Source organism: Gymnogyps californianus, chromosome 4 (assembly GCF_018139145.2).
Source record: "Gymnogyps californianus isolate 813 chromosome 4, ASM1813914v2, whole genome shotgun sequence".
Taxonomy (NCBI): domain Eukaryota; kingdom Metazoa; phylum Chordata; class Aves; order Accipitriformes; family Cathartidae; genus Gymnogyps; species Gymnogyps californianus.
In genome coordinates this window covers 13,954,111-13,972,849 of record NC_059474.1, presented here as the reverse complement: position 1 = coordinate 13,972,849, position 18,739 = coordinate 13,954,111, and the positions used below count along the sequence as shown (strand labels likewise).

At 49.1% G+C, this 18,739-nt stretch overlaps 1 protein-coding gene across 2 annotated transcripts in view; it reads right to left on the bottom strand.

Moving 5' to 3' along the window:
* The window catches only part of CRMP1 (collapsin response mediator protein 1), a 52,112-nt gene extending 34,039 nt beyond the window's left edge, over window positions 1–18,073 (bottom strand). Inside the window, exons 1-2 of one of the 2 annotated variants that reach the window (XM_050895299.1) lie at window positions 17,702–18,073; window positions 731–819 (exon numbers count right to left, since the gene is read on the bottom strand). In XM_050895299.1, coding sequence (XP_050751256.1) covers window positions 731–819; window positions 17,702–18,073 — 461 coding nt within the window. Of the gene's footprint in view, window positions 1–730; window positions 820–14,909; window positions 15,097–17,701 lie in introns of those variants that run through there. The other variant, XM_050895300.1, reaches the window with a different exon arrangement.
* Window positions 18,074–18,739: the final 666 nt, after the last annotated feature.

The following is an 18,739-nucleotide window of genomic DNA, read 5'->3' as shown; positions in this document are numbered from 1 at the left end:
CGCTAAGTCAAGGTAGGAGCTACATGAACAGACATCTCTGTCACTGTTTCCCAGGCTATCAGTAATATGTATTTATTTCATGTTTTTCACCTAAGGAATACTTTCCCCATTCCTATATTTTATATCCTGATAAACCAGTAGGATTTTCTTTCTAACTGTGTGAAGATTTAAGATCATATACCTTTTCTAAGCAAGAAAAGGGACATATGAGCAATGCATAACAATGTTGGCCAACAGAACATGCTATGCTTCAGCATTAACCAACAGGGTGACTGAGAATGAGGAGGTCCCCATTGGTACTGTGTATCACAGGGCATATTTCTGTGCCGTACAATCTTTTACAGCATGGCTGCATTCACCCTGATCAGATGTGGGGAAAAAAGCTGTAATGAGCCTTCTGTCATACATGGACTCAGAAAATACCCATTGTCCTTACCATTACTTCTCGTGTTGAGAGAGCCTACTTGCCTGGACTATTTTGGAAGAAACTAGGATTGAACTGTTGGAAAAGCAAATACCTTCAACTTACAGTAAAGGCATTTTCTACTTATCTAATCTTAGTAAAGATAAAATGGCAGAATTTCGTAATTAAACACTCCTCTACTATGGCCCCACATCTAGAGGTAACCAAGATGCTGGCTGCAAGATTTCAGGTAAGCACCATCAAGAAATCACAGTAGCCTATACTAACAGGCATGCAAAAAAAGTTCCAATATTTTAAAAAACCAACTTTATAAGTCCATCTTCAAGGTATATGTCTGCATAGAAGGAGTGGTCATCATTGATAATTCTTCCACCTTTAATGAGTAGTCGGTCACTCTGGGGGAAAAAAAAGGAAGACATGTGGGTTTGTTGAAATAAATAAACATAATAACATATTGATGATACCAAACAGGCTTATATTATATAGAAAGCCATTAATATCAAAGCACACTATATAAGCATCTATGCCATAGGTTCAGGTGGGTACATAGTGGAGAGGAAAATCATAGTTTCACTGAGAGTTTATTTCTGACTTTTGGGGCATGAGGCCTCATGGTCATCACAGTCTTTTTTCCTCAAGGCAGAACTCATTGCACATGGAAACACCTGAAATCCTGCTACATCCCCTTTTTACCACCACTTTACTGTACAAAGGCCAAAAAGGGAAGAGGAGCCACCAGAATAAACTGCCCAATACTGGAATGGCCAAGCTGAGCTCAGCTGGGACTGTCAGCACCGCTGGAAGAGTAACAGAGCTTGAAATGGGAAGGGACAAGGTCAGGAGAGGCTGCTGAGCTCTTTAATGCAGAAATTCCGGCTCAGGGGAGCTCCTTTAAGCAGCGTCAGCTCAGCAGGGTCAAATCAGCCGCTCCACCGAGGTGGCCAAGGGACATGGCCCACAGCTTGCGCCTCCCGTACTGTGTTACAGACCGACAGCAGAAAATCTAGTTTCTAGTGGACATGAAGAATGGATTGTTGTCTAATTTGTGATTCCTGCAGGTCAAAGGCTGCTGATTAGTTGGGGGCACTCTGTACTGAGGCTCCCCACGCCGTATCTCACTTGCTCCATGAATGAGGACGGGACTGCAGCCTCCAAAGTTTGGTTTACCTGAAATATCATATGAACCGCAGAGAGAGCTACTGCCTCCCGGTATTTTCTGGAGTGCCAGAAAGCAAACATTTTTTCCCGTGAAGAACTGTTCAAATACCAAGTCTGCTGGGGCACTGTTCACAACAATCATCTGTTTCCATTCTTCTCTATTCAAATGGTTACACTCTGTTCTCAAAAAATACATTTTACAGAAAGCAAATTTTACCACTGCATATTCCTGAGAACCAATATTTGAACTCCCTCATTGAAGAAGTCATACTGGAAATGCCAGCACCCTACCACCTACCCAGAGACAGGGAAAGTCTGTAACTTCAGCACTCTGCTGATTTTGGCTGGGATAGAGTTAATTTTCTTCATAGTAGCTAGTATGGGGCTATGGTTTGGATTTGTGCTGAAAACAGTGTTGATAATACAGGGATGTTTTAGTTATTGCTAAGCCGTGCTTACACAGAGTCAAGGTCTTTTCTGCTTCTCACACCACCTCACCAGTGAGTAGGTTGGGGGTACACAAGAAGTTGGAGGGGACACAGCCAGGACAGCTGATCCCAACTGACCAAGGTGATATTCCATACCATATGATGTCACGCTCAGCAATAAAACTAGGGGGAAGGTTGGCTGGGGGGCCGATGCTTGGGGACTGGCTGGGTTGGTGGTGAGCAATTGTTTTCATTTGCATCCCTTGTCTTTCTTGGGTTTTATTTCTCTCTCTTTGTTATTTTCCTTTTTGTTACTTATTATTATTATTTTATTCCAATTATTAAACTGTTTTTATCTCAACCCACGAGTTTTCTCACTTTTACCCTTCTGATTCTCTCCCCCCATCCCACTGGGAGGGAGTGAGCAAGAGGCTGTGTGGTGCTTAGTTGCTGGCTGGGGTTAAACCACAACAAGTAATTAACGCTTTTAGAAAGACTTTTGCCAAGTGATCGTAAATGCTGGAAAACTCTAAAGCAGTCAGAACCTTCTTTTCCCATTCATATATAAAAAAGCTTTTTATTGTAAATTATTTCCTTGGCTCACTAAACAATAACTCAGAATCTCCATTTTGTCCATGTTTTATACTCCTCACTCCAGACTCAATTCTTGGTTTAATTACAGGATGACTCACGCATATAAACCATGCATGTCCCAAGTTCGCAGTTTAGAAAAGATTAATTAAACAAGTTGATATGTTTCCTCATCTATAAAACCAGGACAACAATACACACCTTCTAAAAATTTATTGATTAAAAAGTGCTAAGTCAGAGTTAGGGGTGTTACAACAACCTTTTTTCAATGTAACTTCTCAGTTACATGTAGCACATTTACTTTTCAGCTTGTATTTGAACATTTTGTAGGTTCGAGGCCTCTATAGCCCTCTATATCATTCTAGAAAAGCAAAAAGGGAGAAACAGACATTTTAAGGGGAGAAAGAAGGGGGGAAAAGACATTTTAAATACAGTCCGTGACAAAAGAGTATGTACACAGAAGGTTTGAGGCTTTTCTCCATGTGCTGCAGCAGTGAGATGACCTTGGAGGGGAACCAACGCACAGAACTACAATGAAATATGTCCCCAGGACCTGCCTCAGATGTTGGTACCCTCTCGTTAAAGGATGGAGACAAATGCAAGTCCTCAGTCTGGAATTTGCCAAAGCAGGCTCCCTGTTTTCCCCCAGCCTCTCTACTGTCACTTGTAATTGCAGGACTTGTGAATCAGCAGCCTGAATGGTACTAAGCTATTTTGCCACGTGCTGGCAGTTGCATCGCCTCACCATGATGATTTACTAAACTGCCTGCTGACCTGTGGAGACCACCATCTTGTGAGCTCTTTTTAAGCTCATTCAATTGCCTTCCTAAACATTAATACTGTCCAATTACAAGAGGCAAGAGCTTATTGATACAGGCAGGGAATGTTACCAGAGCACTGCACCTGTCACTGCTAATGAGTCAAAAAATCTGCATGGTCATCAACATATTCTACATTTTATTTCTTTTAAAACAGGAGAAGATGCATAATAAATAGAAACAAATGTAACAGGCCGGGAAAATAAGACAGACTAAAATAAAGCAGAAGTACAGACCCAGAAAAATAATTGTAGACATAAGGATTTTATATGTTTTTATATATAAATATACATATATAAGTGGCAAAACTAGATATTAGAATAATCTGAAACTATAAAGGATACAAATGCAGTTTCAAGAAAGCACTCAATTATGTCAGTCATCCATTAAATTAAGCCTCACTTGCAGTTTATAAAGGATTACTGGATGTTTAGCTACAAAGTCTTGCCTTCATCAGAATTTCAGAGGTCCTAAGAAATTCTGGTGATGGAAGAAAACTGCACTGGAGTTTTTCAAACTGGAGACTTTCAACATTTTAATTCTTGACACCTTCCCACTCAGAAGAAAATACAAACCATTCAAAATTGTTGCAAAAGGGAGCAGGTCGTGCACCTGAGCTGGCCTGTGGCTAAGGTTGCCCCCAGCCAGGAACAGGAAGCCATGGGAGATGAGGCTGCCAAAACACCACAAATCTTGATGCTCCCCAGGTCGTCTGCCAAGCCACCAGTGAGGGTGCCATGGAGCCTTGCCCAGCTTTCATCAGGACCCGATAGATGTGGAAACATCTCTGACACACATTTCCATTCCAGCAAATCAGCAAATTCAGGAGAAAAAGAGTTTTGTTGGAACTTTTCCCAACCAGTTCGAGCTGTCAGCGTGTCTGTAGGACACCTTACAGATCACTGCGAGCAAGGAGCACAAGCAAAGCAGGGTGCCTTTACACAGATGGTGCTGATGGGCACAAGCAACTCAGGTGGGATTTCAGTGCCGCGTGGACACCCCAACAGCACACTGTGCCCAAGCAAACAGGCACTGCCTCCTACACCCTGCTCCAGACCAGGGTGGCTTGTCTTTAGCCAAAGCAGTGGTACCGAATGCCTTCGTGCACATAACCGTATAGATGCATTTCCATGAACACGCTGGAAAAATTACACAAACATAACTGACTAGCAGGGAGGCGTGGGTTAACATTGACAAGAGATTTGCTATATTCTTCATGAAATAAACTTTCGTACAAACCCTTGGTCAGCATGTGAGTACTCATTCCCTGCCATAGCATAAGCACAGGCTTCAGGGACAGGCACAGCCCTGGCCTGAAGGCAAAGGGACACTGCCACCCTGCACTGCTGCCACAGCCACAGACGCCTGGGCACTCCTGCACTGTTTTAGGTCACTGGTACTTGCTGCAGTGAAAGCCTCGACAGAAATCTGGGCACACACAGGGTCTGTGAAGTAGGTTAGCCTCCTCGGGCACTTAGCCAGGCTGTGCATGGTCAGCGGCCATTTATTATTTACCGGGGGCCTGATGTCAGGCAGGCTGCTTGCAGTTTTCTTACCAAGTGCCAAATGTCCAGAGAAACTAGAGACCGAAGTCCTCTTCTACCTGGACAATGTTCCAGGCTGGAGGACAGCCACACTCTGTAGCACCCTGGGGAAAGCAGGGGGGGGGGGGGGGGTGGAGGGAGGAGTGACCTGAAGCTCATGAATTAATCACTCAGCGCTGGCCCATATTTCCCCTTCCCAGCTGTAAACCCCTCCAGGCAAGACACTTTCTTTGCCTAGCTCTCAGATGTACCCTCAGCCATGTGGGTGACCTTCGGGTGCCTCACAATGCAAACAACAATGCGCTCATTACTCGGCTCAGGAGGTGACAATAGTGTAAGCCTTTATAGGGTGGCTGCCACCTTTTTATTCAGCTAACAGATGTCTCAGTCACTGGTGCCCTGCCTGCTGAGCCCTAAGGGCTCCATACCAAGTTTTCAGTGCATTGCCTGGCACAAGAAGCTGCCAGCCCAGCTCTTCTTGGTGCAAGCCAAGGAAAGCTGCCGGGACCCTCTCCTCCCTCCAGCCTGTCAAGGACAGACAGCGGGAACACAGCAAAACAGAGAGGGAGTATTATATTGAACATATAAACTGAGCAATTCATTAGGTGCCAAGATTCAAGGGGAAAAAAAAACCTGCTCTCATTGACATGGGGAGGTGCAGAAAGTACCACTGTAAATCCATGCCATTGCTCGGCATTCACTGTGGGGTGTCGGAGCCGAGGTGTTTCTCCTCCACCCGTTGCTGCTGCAATGATGCGACCGCATCGATGCAACGCTGTGTGCTTCCGGGTTTTGTGCCTGGCTATGACACAGCATCAGCACAGCAACAATGCTTATCTTCTGTCTCCCTGCAGCTCCATTTTACAAGCACTCTGGCACCTCCCAGCTCAGCTCGCTGCTGAGTATGATACAGCCATTCCTATTATTTACAGCTCTTCACCTTCAAACCCTGCGCACTGCTTTCCTGGTGATTTTTGCTAATCACGGTCTAGCTTCTCCTGCTTAATCTGGCAGCAAAGCCAGAGAGCTTAGTCTGTGACATGACAGCAATTTTCACGGCAGCAGAAGGAGATGCCACAAACTCAGCATCGTTTGCTGCAGGAGGAGGGGCCAGCTGCTCAGACACGAGGCGGTGGCTTTCTGCTCCCTTACAACTATTGTTTGCATTATAGTAAGAGCAACACAAAACATCTGTAAGCTGGTGACTGGCAGAAATTGTACAAATTGCCTGTTTTGCCGAGTTTTTTTAAATCAGCTTGGCTCAGCTCTTGTGAAGCGTGTCCATATTTTCATACACTCGCAATGGTATAAGGCCAGCAGAGACAAGCAGCGTCTGCATCAACCTGCCAGATGACGAGCCTGAGCCCTGCTGCGGTCCCAAAATCTGCAGTGCGCTCTGCGCAATTACAAGTGAAGTCAAATTCCTTTGGTCAGTAAATCACTCAACTCTAGGTTACTTGTAAACATGATCCAAATGTTAGATTCAAATGTTAGAGCAGGAACAATTGCAAAGAAATTTAAAATTAGCCTTTTTTCATTCACCTACTCCACTCAGAGCTAGAGGTATTTAAAAACATTACACACAACAAAATTCAAATACATTTTTTACACATGCAGTTCTCAGTCTGCTTCTGGAACTACTGAAAAACATGGTAACAGAAACTGCCATCTTCTGACATAAGATTTACTAAATAAATATTATCCCAAATTGGTGCAGCATGTCAAAATACAATGCAGCACAAGTTATAGCAAACCACACACTTCAGTATCAATACCCATGGTACTGCACCTGCAGGCACCTTTCAGAGAAAACCACACCTCTATTGTACAAGATGGAGTTTGAAAAAAAAAAGAAGGAATGAATCTGCCATTATGTATTCTAACCATACAAAAAGATTCAAAAAGATTTCAAGAGCAGTGCTTTCATCAAATAGCAGCATCTGTCCAGACTGCAATTCTGATATATGCTATCACATTCTTGCTTTTCTTCCACAAATGGAATGTCTACCTATTACATCTTCATCTCGAAATGAAGTAAATCATGTCTTTTTAACTATTTACAGTTTGCTTTACAATTTAACTACAATGAATTTCATATAACATATCCACCATATGGGTCTAAGTGCTGCTTCATTGTTGCATTTGGACTTTTATGATTGCTGCATTGCAGCCACTGCCAACTGAAAAAGTCTTTGCAACACTCTTAGCCCCAGATTTACCAGGCCTAATGGAGGAGGAAACACTCAGCAGTGATTTCATCCTTTGCATAATTCTAAGGACTTACTAGAATATACCATTGTCCTTACATCTCCAGAGCAACAATGGCTGTATTCTCTAAAATCCAGATTAGTCAATGGCCCTGAAGATGACTAAATAGCCAACTGAAAACAGTTTAAATTCCAAATCCACCTGTATTTCCAGTTCTCTGCCTATAAACGCATGTGGTTTAAAAGACATCAGATTAAAGGCAACAGACATAAGAAGGCATTAGGCTACGTTACCACACCTGCAGCCGAGACATTCATCTTTACTTTTTTAACATTTGAGAAGCAGAATCCTTTGTTGCTAAGGCTTTAAAAAAGCCACTGAGAGTTAGAAAAGACACGGCATCCCCAATTTAGAGGGAAGGTTCAAAAGCCACAGGCTGAAGTTTGTGTTCTTCTTGATTATCCAAATCTCCACAAGAAGACTATTTGCAAGGGAGCGGTTTCTCAAAGGCAAAAGTCCCACTGGCAGACAATGGAGGGAGACACTGAGAGCTCCTCTGTGCTTCTGTGCTTTCCTTCTTGCAGAGTTATTTCCCATAATATACAAGAGATTTACTTTTTTTTTTTTGTGGATATATTTAGTTGTCTATTGTCAGAGCTGGTCAGATTCAGACCCAGTTGTGATACAATACCGTTAAATTACCTTGCTTTTATCAAAGTACTTACAAATAAGGAACATTTTTAAACTTAATGGCAAAGGAAGAAAGACATCCTTCCCAAGAGGAATGCTTGCTTAAAATCCTTTCATAAGGATCAAAGAGCTGTAAATGGGATTTCATGAAGTACTATCTGCTTATAGAAGATCTGCTTTTAATCAGCACTCTCCTTCCTTTTGAATTTCACGTCTAGGTTACCCTCCATAGGAAGTAATTTTTAGCTAGGGTGATCCCTGAATCAACTCAGGGAATTGCTTGTAAAACATTGTATCCTTGAGGCATCATTTCCGATAGGCCACTAATGGAGAATCCTGCTTTTAAGGCCCTTTTCTTAACAAACGCACTCCAGTATATGGCACCTCATTTAGGAAGGATTATGTTGATTGTAGTAATGCTGTATCTTGGTCTGTAGCCAATATATTCATTCATCTTTATTCATTTAAAAGATCTGATGTTCTTTTGTTTCCCCTTTGGAGACCTGACTTTCTATTCAGCTAGCAATTTCACTCCTTAATCACACGGTCTAAAAGGGCTACTCCTACAGCTACTAACTCCATGGGGATTTCTTCACTGTAAATGTCATCTTTGCTTTGCTGTTGGAAGGGAAGCACAACAAACATCTTATTGATGACAATATTCATTGGCATCAGCAGGGGTTTCACCTAAGTATGGGCTGGAGAGTTGAATCCATTGCATCGTGTGTTGTTATAGCCATCTCTTGGGTTACACGCAGGTTACGTCAACTAGAGCTGATCTCGAAATCTCAGCATGCCATTCATAGGAAAGGTTAAACTTGGGAAAAACTAACAACGGTTTACAGCACGGATTGCTGCTGTGTGCCACTGAACTGAAGATGAGTTTTATCTAAGTTCTAGTCAGAAACCTGCATCACCGGGACACATCAGCCTTGGCACCACTCACAGTCGAAATCCAGATAAGACTGTAAGGAATCCCTTCTCTGGACACGGAGGTGGATGCAAGGGAAGCAGAACAGTAGAAAATGCCCTTTAATATGTTAGCAATAGTAATTCATCATCAACTAAATGTGGTAGACACGGATGTATATTGTTTGCGCTTAGATACTTTTTGCTGTCATGTTGCCTCACGTATCTACTTCCCCTGCAAGTCATAGCAAGTTGCAACGCTTGCTGCTCCACCTCCCATGGTATCATTACCAGTCCATGAACAACCCTTCCACAGTCTCTTTGCACTCTCTCTGCATACTCCTTTAGGTAGCCATGTGCAAGGTGGGCAAGGGTGATCAGCTTTTCTTAGAGAGATTTTACATAGAGTGTAGATTTCACTGAAATCAGTGGGGACATTTATTATTCGATGACATTTATTATTCACCTAAGCAAGAGCTGAGGCCTTAAACCTCATCAGGACATGCACTACAGATCGAAACTTTGTCTTGTGACAAGTGCATCAAGTGACAAGCAAAAGTAATCCCAAAGTATCGCTGTCCCAAGGGACGATGCCATCATCTTTACATGTAGCAAGATTAGAAACCTGCAAATTATTTTGCTGCTCATGTCTGTTCCATCTTTCTCACACCTACAAAAGCAGCAAATGTATTCCAGCTAACTCTCACAGTGCCGAGTGTTTCACAAGACAGTGGGCTCTCCTGGATCCCGCAAAGGAAAATGAAACTTCTCCCTTTTACCACATGTATATACTTGCTTATGAAAGAAATGGCAGCAAAGCAGAAAACAGACCCTGACCTCTTGTCAGGAAAGTGGTTCATTGACAGCGGTCGCTCTCGGCACTTGTAAGGAGGAGATTCAGACTTGCTGAACAACCACCTCACTGCATCAGTTGTCTTCCCAGACAGCCACTGTCCCCTTTCCAAACCTGCCCGGCTTCCAGCAAAACGCAGCTCAGCTCCCCGTGGTGGCACCAGCCATGATGCTGAAAACCCTGAAGCGGGCACCAACTGACAAACTTGCTGTGGCAGTTAAAGGAATCACTGCCCCAAACCCTTCTTTCTGTCCCTCTGCCAAAGGTTTCAGTCTCCACAGAAATGGCCCCAGAAGGACCTACTCTGAATGTAATTTAAGACATCAGATGGAAGTGGCTTAAACACTATGGCCACTTTTTCTCCCGTGGAAAAAGGAAAGGAAAAGACTTATCACAGAATCATAGAAATGGTGGTTGGAAGTCCAAAAACTTCTACTGAAGCAGCTAAAGCATCTCCAAAGGTGCCAAGTCCAAGTTCAGTGCAATATGCAATGTGAATTCACAAATGTTCACTGGCAGACAGGTAAACTGAGAGGGGCCAAGTCTATTAAACAGCTACAGATGGAAAAACATAACTTTGAGTATTAAGCAAATATTCAAGAGTAAGAGGGGATCCAGAAGTCCCAGGCCTTGGTGTTTTAAAGCACGACAAAAAGTGCTGTCTAAATCAGTCCAAATCTTGTGCCAATAGCAGAATAATAATGTGAGACACTGTTCCCATACCCAGCACTCAGTAGGCTTTTCGAACACTTTTGGCACGTCACACACCAATTTGTGTGTAGCTTCATATTGTTAAGCAAAGGTGGATGGGGAAAAAAGCACGGCCACGGGAGATATGGAATAGATCCAAACCTAGACGAGGACTTTGGTTCCCCATTCCAGGTACTCACCACACCTTGCATTTGTAGGACATGTCCCACCTGGCGTCCAAAGTGAATTAGCTGGCGGCTGGCAGCTCTCGCACTGCTGTTGTCTCATACCAGAACACCTCACGTTACCCCAGCACTTTGCTCAGGCCAAACAGAAAGTTTCTGTCTTGACCCTCAATAGTTAGCTTGAGATCAGTGTCACACAGCAGAAGTCCAGATGAATGCATTTTTTCTCTCTCAAAAGTATTCTGCCGTGTTCAGCTGAAGCCTACTTATTTCTCAGCTCTCTCCACGTCAATCAATTCAAAAGGCTACAACTAAAATTATTCTCTGTGCCCACTCCTCTGAATTTCTCCAGCCTCTCTTCATTTTTCCGCATCTGCTTCTTTTTCTCAGCTTGTGCCAGTCCTTCTCTTTACTTGCTAAGCTCAATGAGCTCCTCCCTCTGTAACACCGCATTTTTGAGCTCTCTATCTCCCCATGCCTTACAGTCTGCCAGCTCAGGACCAGCAGCTCCTTGCCCCATTCATATGCCAACCCTTGGACCATTCCCAGGAATATTATTCCCTTTTCTAAGATTTGTGCACCACTTGCCTCTCCCATGTCCCTCCTTGCATTTGCTTTGGTGACTAGCTATTCTCCCTTTGCTCAGTAGACTTGTCTTCATACCACTTCTTCACTGAGCTCACACTGATTATGTTTTAATGGTTGCAATCGCTACTGGAACAAACAAGCCCTCTAACAGACATTTTACACGCCACGTACTTTTTTAAAATTGTGCTCTCTACATACTGTAATTTTGAGTTCATCTGGGCTGAGGCCTTGCTTGAAAAGTGCCGAGGACTACCAAAACACACAAGCCAAAATAATTCCTAACAGATCTTTCAGTGTCGTCACCCTCACTGATTCCCTGTAATATGCTGCACAAGAGGAGTATGACAGCGACGTTAAAAGCAATGGGCGGGGGGACGTATCCTGGAAAATCCGGTCTGCATGAGAGCATGTCTGCACAACCAAAGCACAGAAGATTGCCACCTCATGCAGAAAAACACCTCATCAATGGATGTGGTGGCTGACTGTACTACACAGCCTGAGAAATATGCTCCTGCAGATGCATCCTTGGCCACCTTTACATTATGCACACCCTGCTCCATCCCCAGCTAATACTCCTGAACCAGGGGAGTGAGATCCCCCAAGGACTTCAACACAGTGCAGAGGACGTGACCGAAGTGCTTACACTTACTGGTTCAGTGCATCTCTATTTTACATCAACCAGAGACTGGTCTGGTGCTTCAAATACGGAGGTCCTTCCCACAGTAGTTACAGCAAAAGGGGCCCAGTTTCTCCAGTGACTCACAACTGAATGACACCTTACACCAGAGCAGTGCTGGTGCTCAGCTAATAACAGCAAGCAAGCCTGGATGCTGCATGGGATGCATAAAGGGCAGCAGGAAAGTCACAAACAGGATAAATTGCAAGAAGCACGAATTTTCAGGGGCTGAAATGAAAAAAAAGGCAAGTGAAATGAAATGAAAAAAAAGCAGGTGAAGATGTGGTACATGAGAGCAGGGAGATGCTCGGTGCCAAAGGGGCCCTGTTTGCAACACAGTGTCTCTACTATCCTAGATACTTCCAGGAGAAAGGGGAGAAGGGAAGGTAGGAATAAAGCTGCTTCGGGGGAAAGGGCTGAAGGGGATATCAGTCAGCCACTGCTAATAGTCTGAAGGGTCCAGGAGGCGAGGCATGGTCAGACAAAGCACGAGGAGGCAGTTATGCCCATGTGCACCAAGGGGAGTAACCCAGAAAGGACACCACAGGGTTGCCTTCCCGAGAGTGATACCTGCTCCCACAATGATCAGAGCTGAAACCAGCCTCTGCCTCTTCCTTCACAAAGTTCCTGACACGCAGACCTGACCCACAGCAAGCTCCGGGAGGGAGCTTTCAGCCAGGCACTGACCGCAGGTAGTGCCTGTGGCCAGATGCTGTGGCAGGATGCTGGGTGCTGTTCTCTTGTGTGCTCAGGATGGCTCCTGGCCCCACGCAAGGAACACAGGCTTGGTATGGGAAAATCCACAGCAAAGTATCAGCACACAGGACACTGTTAAAAATGAGTTTCTCACTATTCCAATGAATCCAGGAGCTGGTGTAATTCCAAAAAGCGGGGGGGGGCATGTTAAGCACAGTAACAAATGACATTTTTATATGATTTCATCATCGCTGTTGTTGTTGCATAACTTTACAGAGCTATCACATTTCCTTAGAGCCCAGAAGGCTTGAAGCTCCAATGTGTTTCCTTAGTGCCAGGATGAAATATCTAATTTACCATACTGGAATGGGGCTTTTGGAAGATACACACAGGCAAATCCAGTGGGCTCTTGTGGGACAGGCAGCGCATACAAGGTATAACACAGAGTGTCTGATTTGCTTTTGCTGGAGGAGAAAAAGGGCCAGAAGTGTAAAACATTAAAATAAAAAAAGGCAGTCCAAGTCTGATGTCTGCCAACCTCACTAATGTTAATTTATGCCTTTGATTTGGTCACAAAACTCACTAGTGTTAATGAATATTTATTTATAGAAGCTTCAACACATCCCATTTCAAAGAGAACAGGCTGAGGTTTGGGCTTTCTTTTTCCCAGCAATCCTCTCACCAGCACAGAGAAGGAAATTTGTGAGAAGTGAAGAAATGAAAATGAACTGTTGATTCCAAGGCAAACACTTGCAATTCTTCCAGTTTCTGCTTTTACTCCAAATTGGAGAGCAAACAACCAGCTATGGGTGGGAACCTGTTACACTCCAGCTGCAAATGAAGGTCAAGCCACGCACAAAGCACCTGACACTCACCCAGAGGGCAGCCAGGGCCTCCCCCAGTCCACAGGTAATCTGAATAACTGCAAGACACACGACGCACCGAGGACCGAGGCGAGAGGAACCATCACCCAAAGAGCCACTGCAACACCGAGGCTCAGTCCGGGCCACCAGGCACTGCTGCCTGTTGATAGTGGAAAACTGTATAAATGCAGCACTTCGGTATCATAACCCCCTGCTTTTAGAAGGAGGCTGTTCCCCTCCTGACCAAATATTTTGGCTAAAGGATTTTTTTTTAATATTGAGAAAACCTTGAGGTGCTTACAAGCCTTGTAACACTGGCTCAAATAATGCCTTTAACCATGAGGTTTGCTCAGGAAGCTGCCACACCCACCAGTCAGCCCTCTCTTCAGCTACTGAAACTTGCCCTGCGCCCCGGCGGTGCTAGCTTTCCTGCAAAAGCTCCACAAACCCAAGCCTCTTTGAGCTCACCCCGCTTCCCCGCTCATCTCTGCCCCGGGTGCCACAGCAGCAGCGACCCCATCACCCACTGATCCAGTCCCCCAAGAGGAACGCAGGCACCAGCCTGGAGACCGACACTGGTGCTGGGGAAAATCTCTGCATGACCAAACTCTGGGGGAGAATTCCCCTGAAACCCGCTCCCCGCCAGCTCTGCCTATTCTTTATCCCCAGCCCCTGTCAATCCGGTGTATCTATGGGAAACAATATACTGAATCAAAGGACCCAGATCCTTTCTTTCTGGCATGGAAAGCATGGTCTATTGTAGTCCTGCTCGGGGATAAAAGCATCTAGCAGGAGACAGACACAGATAGGAAGAGGATGGTTACGATTAACTCTTTGACTTCTGATCCCCACCACGTCTGATGTATTAATAGCGCGCAGAGGTGTTGGCGCTGGCATCATGGCGCTCTTTGATTTTCCACGCTTCTCCCCCCTCCGTTTCCCCACCTCCCATTTCTCCGCACCCCCAGCCCACCCTGGACCACCGCCCCCTGCCCCCGCCGGAGGGCTGCGCTGCCCCTGCCCGCTGCCGGGGGGCGGCGGCGGCGGGGGCACGTTGTGCTGCGGCTCGTCCCCTCCCTCTTTTGTTCTGCCTCGCCCGGCGGCCGAGCCTCCCCGGGCCCTGCTCCTCGGGAGGGCGGCACCGCCGCCCCCGGCGCCCGATCCCCGGCCCCGCCAGCGCCGGGGCAAGCCTCCCGCCGGCCCTCCCCTCCCCGCCCCGACCCACCGCCGCCGGCCCCAGGCTGGCGAGAGAGAGCACACAGCGCTGAGCCCCGGCGGTGCGCAGGGCGAGGAAAGGGAAAAAATAAAATAAAAAAATAAAATAAAATAGAATTAAAAATATAAAATTAAAAAAAAAATAAAATCGCTCCCAGCGCGGAGCTCCAGCAGGAGGAGAAGAGGGCACCGGCGCCCGCACCCACCCAGACCCGAGGAACCTCGGCCGCGGCCCCGCAGCCTGGCGGGCTCCCCGCCGCCATCCGCGGGGCACTGCGCGGCCGCGGCCGCTGCGCTCCCGCCTCACGCCCTTCCCCGCCCCGCTAACAAAGGAGCGAGGGCAGCGGCTCGCTGCGTGCCGGGATCCGCTTACCGTTATGTGGGGGATGCTCTTCTTGCCCTGGTAAGACATGTCGGCTCTCGCTAGCGCCGGGCGCACGCAACACACCCCGAGGAGCGAGCCGAGCCCGACGGAAGAATATCGGTGGTAATAAGAGGAATAATAATTCAGAGCCCGGTCGGGTGATGGGGCGGGGCGGGGACGACCCGGCAGAGCTGTGTAATGGAGGCAAAGTTTCCTCGCCCAGAGGAAGGGGAGCCAGGCAAACCCGGCACCTTTTTTTCCGGCTGCAATAAAACAGGGACGCGGCTCCCGGGGGGGTCGGCGAGCGCTGCCTCTCCCGGCGGCAGCAGCGCCCTCCCGGCTGCAGGTCGGAGCGGGATTCGCTCAGCTCAACCCAGGAAGCGTTTCCTTCCCTCCTGTCCCCCACCCCTACTCCCTCGGCCCCCCTTCCCAGCCCATCAATCCAGCCGGAGCCTCCCTCCCTCCCGCACCGGCGCTGGGAAACGCCGCCCTCCCAGCTCCGCCACCGCCCCGCTCGCACGCTGAGGTCACCGGCGGGGTCCCATGCGTGGGCTCCCGCAGGGTGGGGACCGGGGGGGGGGGTAACCCCCGGCTGCGGGTCCTACCGCGCAGCACATGGCAATGGCACTGCCTGCTCTGTCCCCATAGCACTGACCCCGATGGCACTGCCTTGCTGTGTCCCGATGGCACTGCCCTGGCCTGTCCCCCATAGCACTGCCTGCTCTGTCCCCATGGCACTGACCCTGATGGCACTGCCTGCTCTGTCCCCATAGCACTGCCCTGGTCTGACCCCATGACACTGCCCGCTCTGTCCCCGATGGCACTGCCCCAGATGGCACTGCCAGCTCTGTCCCACCAATGGCTCCGACCCAGCACTGACCTGCTCTGCCCTCCTTGTCACTGTCCCAGTGGCGCTCGCTGCTCTGCCCCATCCCCAGGGAGGGCGTGGGGGCTGGCACAGCCCAGCACAGCCAGGCCTGGCCAGGTAGATGCTATGCCAGCAGCTGCTGGAGAGGAAAAGTGGCTAATTGAAACCTTTCCGTCTTTTCTGACTCACAGAGTGCCTCCCTCCACTCACGGTGCTTGATTAAGGCTCCATGAACAACTGCAGGAAGGGTGAAAGGCACTGCAAAGCTGCGCCCAAGTTAATTCCCCCGACAAGCAGCCAGGGGCTCTTAGCGCACACACCCCTGCGACACACACACAGATACAAGGCATTTCCCACCCAGGCCACAACCCTGACACATCTCCCTTGAAATCACCATTCGGAGCTTGCAAAAAGCTCCGGCCGCTGCTGCACAGGGGTCAGGCACGTGGCTGCTGCTTACAGTGCACCTTCCTAAGCCAGTGACCAAATATTGCCTACTTTACCCCCAACATCGTCCTCACCCCCCCCAAGTCCAATCCAGAGCGAGTCAACTTTGGAAGCACAGTGAGATCTGGGGAGGTAGTGTGCAATGTGCTCACTACCCTGAGTCCCAGGCTGAACTAGGAAGCAGGGAAGATGGGGAGGAGGCATCAGGGATGTCCCAGAAGGTGGGGGACGTTCAGGGTGGGGACGGCATCCCACTGCCCCGGGGTCCTGATGGAAAAGACACAGCGGTTCAGATGAGCTGGGAAAAGGAAGACTGCACTGCAGCTGGCAGCCTCTGAAGGCAACCCTGAGGTCGTTGCAGTGAAGCAGCACCATCGCAGGCACAGTGTCCCACCAAGCCCTGCCTGCTTGCTCCAGTGTCCCACCGCAGCGGCCACCCACCAGGCTGCACAGGAGGCTGTGTGGTACCGGCACCCAGACCCCCGACCAGAGAGGACCGGTGCCCTATTCATGTTCAAATTGAAGAGGGGGAGAAAAGAGTGGAAACTCTCAGTTTAGCCTGTGGAAAGAGCAGAGCATGGACAGGCCATACAGCCTCCACGCTGGGTGCTAAGGCAAAGGGTGCATCTATGCAGGGACATGACTGCAAGGCTGCATTTCTTTCTAAGGGGAAATCAATGACAGCCCCGGTTCCCAGGAGAGCCAGCCCCCCGGGTCTGCCTCCAGTCTGCGTGCCACAGACAGGGTTAAGATGGAGAAGCACAGCTGGCAGGGGCTAGCCAGCCCCATCGGCCTCACTTTTTCCTGAAGTCTACCATATGAGTCCAGGTTGCAGCCCCAGAGGTGGGGAACCCCCAGGCAAAGGTTTCAGCTGATCCTCCCGCCTTACGCGCTCCCTGCCGGGGAGACAATGAAGGCGCATGGGGAGCCGGGGGGGGAGCCAGGGGCAGAGCCGGGGCCGGGGCAGAGCCGGGGTCCGTGCCTGGGACAGGCTCCGCGGAGTTTTTCCGGCGAGCCCAGGAGCGCAGCGGGGGCTGCTTTGTTCCCGGGAGCGGCGGGGAGGCGCCGAGGGGACCCGGGCTGCCCTCCAGCCCACCCGGCACGGGCAGCGTTTTAACGGCAGGAAGGGAAACGGAGAGAACTCATCGCCATCACTTACAAAGGAAAACGATTTCTGGGATCGCCCCCCCCCCCACTAAGCTCAGGCAAGTGAGATAGTTTAGGGGCCAGCCGGGCTCTTCCTATAGCATCACCGTGCCGGGGAGGAGGGGTCTGCGCCTCCCCGACCTTCCGTGCCGAAACTCCCCCGCCAAGGCGGCCCCCGTTCCCCCGCGCCGGCGAGCGGGGCTCTGCGGCACGGCTCGGCACGGCACGGCACGGCACGGCACGGCACGGCACGGCTCGGCACGGCACGGCACGGCTCGCCGGCGAGCGGGGGCGGCGGCTCCCGCCCCCCGGCCCGGGGCCCCGCTCCGGCCCCGCTCACCTGCCCATTGTCCTGGCCCTGCAGCAGCTCTTTCCCCACGGGGTATCTGATCTCCACGCCCGGGGTCTTGTCCTCCCGGTCTCCCGGGGAGCTGATGACGGAGCCGGAGACCTCGCTGATGTCGCTGGCGGTCTCGCTGTAGTTGTCCCCTCCGTCCAGCATGTCGTGCCGGCTGCCGCTCCGCGGGGTCCGGGACCCCTTCTTCCCCACGCTGTAGGCGTCGAAGTCGATGGTTTTGTTCTCGTAGGCCCCCTCCACGGAGGCGAACATCCCCCCGTATTTCTGCCGCGGTGTCTGGGCTGTCGTACCCGGCCTAGCTAGATACACAGGCAGGTCATCTTCTTTATTCCAGTTCCTCTTTCTCTCGGCCATTCTCGCTGTCCGGATCTCTCCCTCCCTCCCTCTCTCTCTCTCTCTCTGCCTCCCACTTCTCTGCACCTTCTACTACCGGGATAGGCTGGTAGTGACCATAAAAATGAATGGATGGATGCAGCAGTGGCGGAGCTGGGTTGGCTGGTGGGATCTTTCCCTTAGGGAGATGCAAACGTTAACCTCCCTCCCTCCCGCCACCCACCCCCGGAAAAAAAAAAAAAAAAAGAAAAAGAAAAAAAAAGAAGAAGAAGAGAGAGAGAGAAAGAAAGAAATCCAAGCGGGATTTAAAAATAGCCGTGTTAGTAAAGAGCACGTGAAAATAAAGTACAAAGAGCGGAGAGGAGAGGGTGGCAGAGGCAGGTGATTGGAAAGCCCTTGACGAATAGGAAGAGCAGCAGCAATTCCCAGAGCAAGGACCGCAGTGCACACGCTCCCCCGGTATAAAGAATGATCCGGGGGGCGGGAGGCAGGGGGAGGAGGGAGCCCTCTACACGCACACACAGCCGGTGCAAACAGGGTCCTTCCCGGCGGGCGGGCGCCAGTCACCTGCTGCTACGTGGCTCCGGGGGGGAATGAAAAAAAGAGGAAAAAAAAAAAAGCAAAGCCCAAAATCTCCCCAGCCCCCCCCGAGCGAGCCGGAGGGAGTTTCTCCCACTTTGCACACTC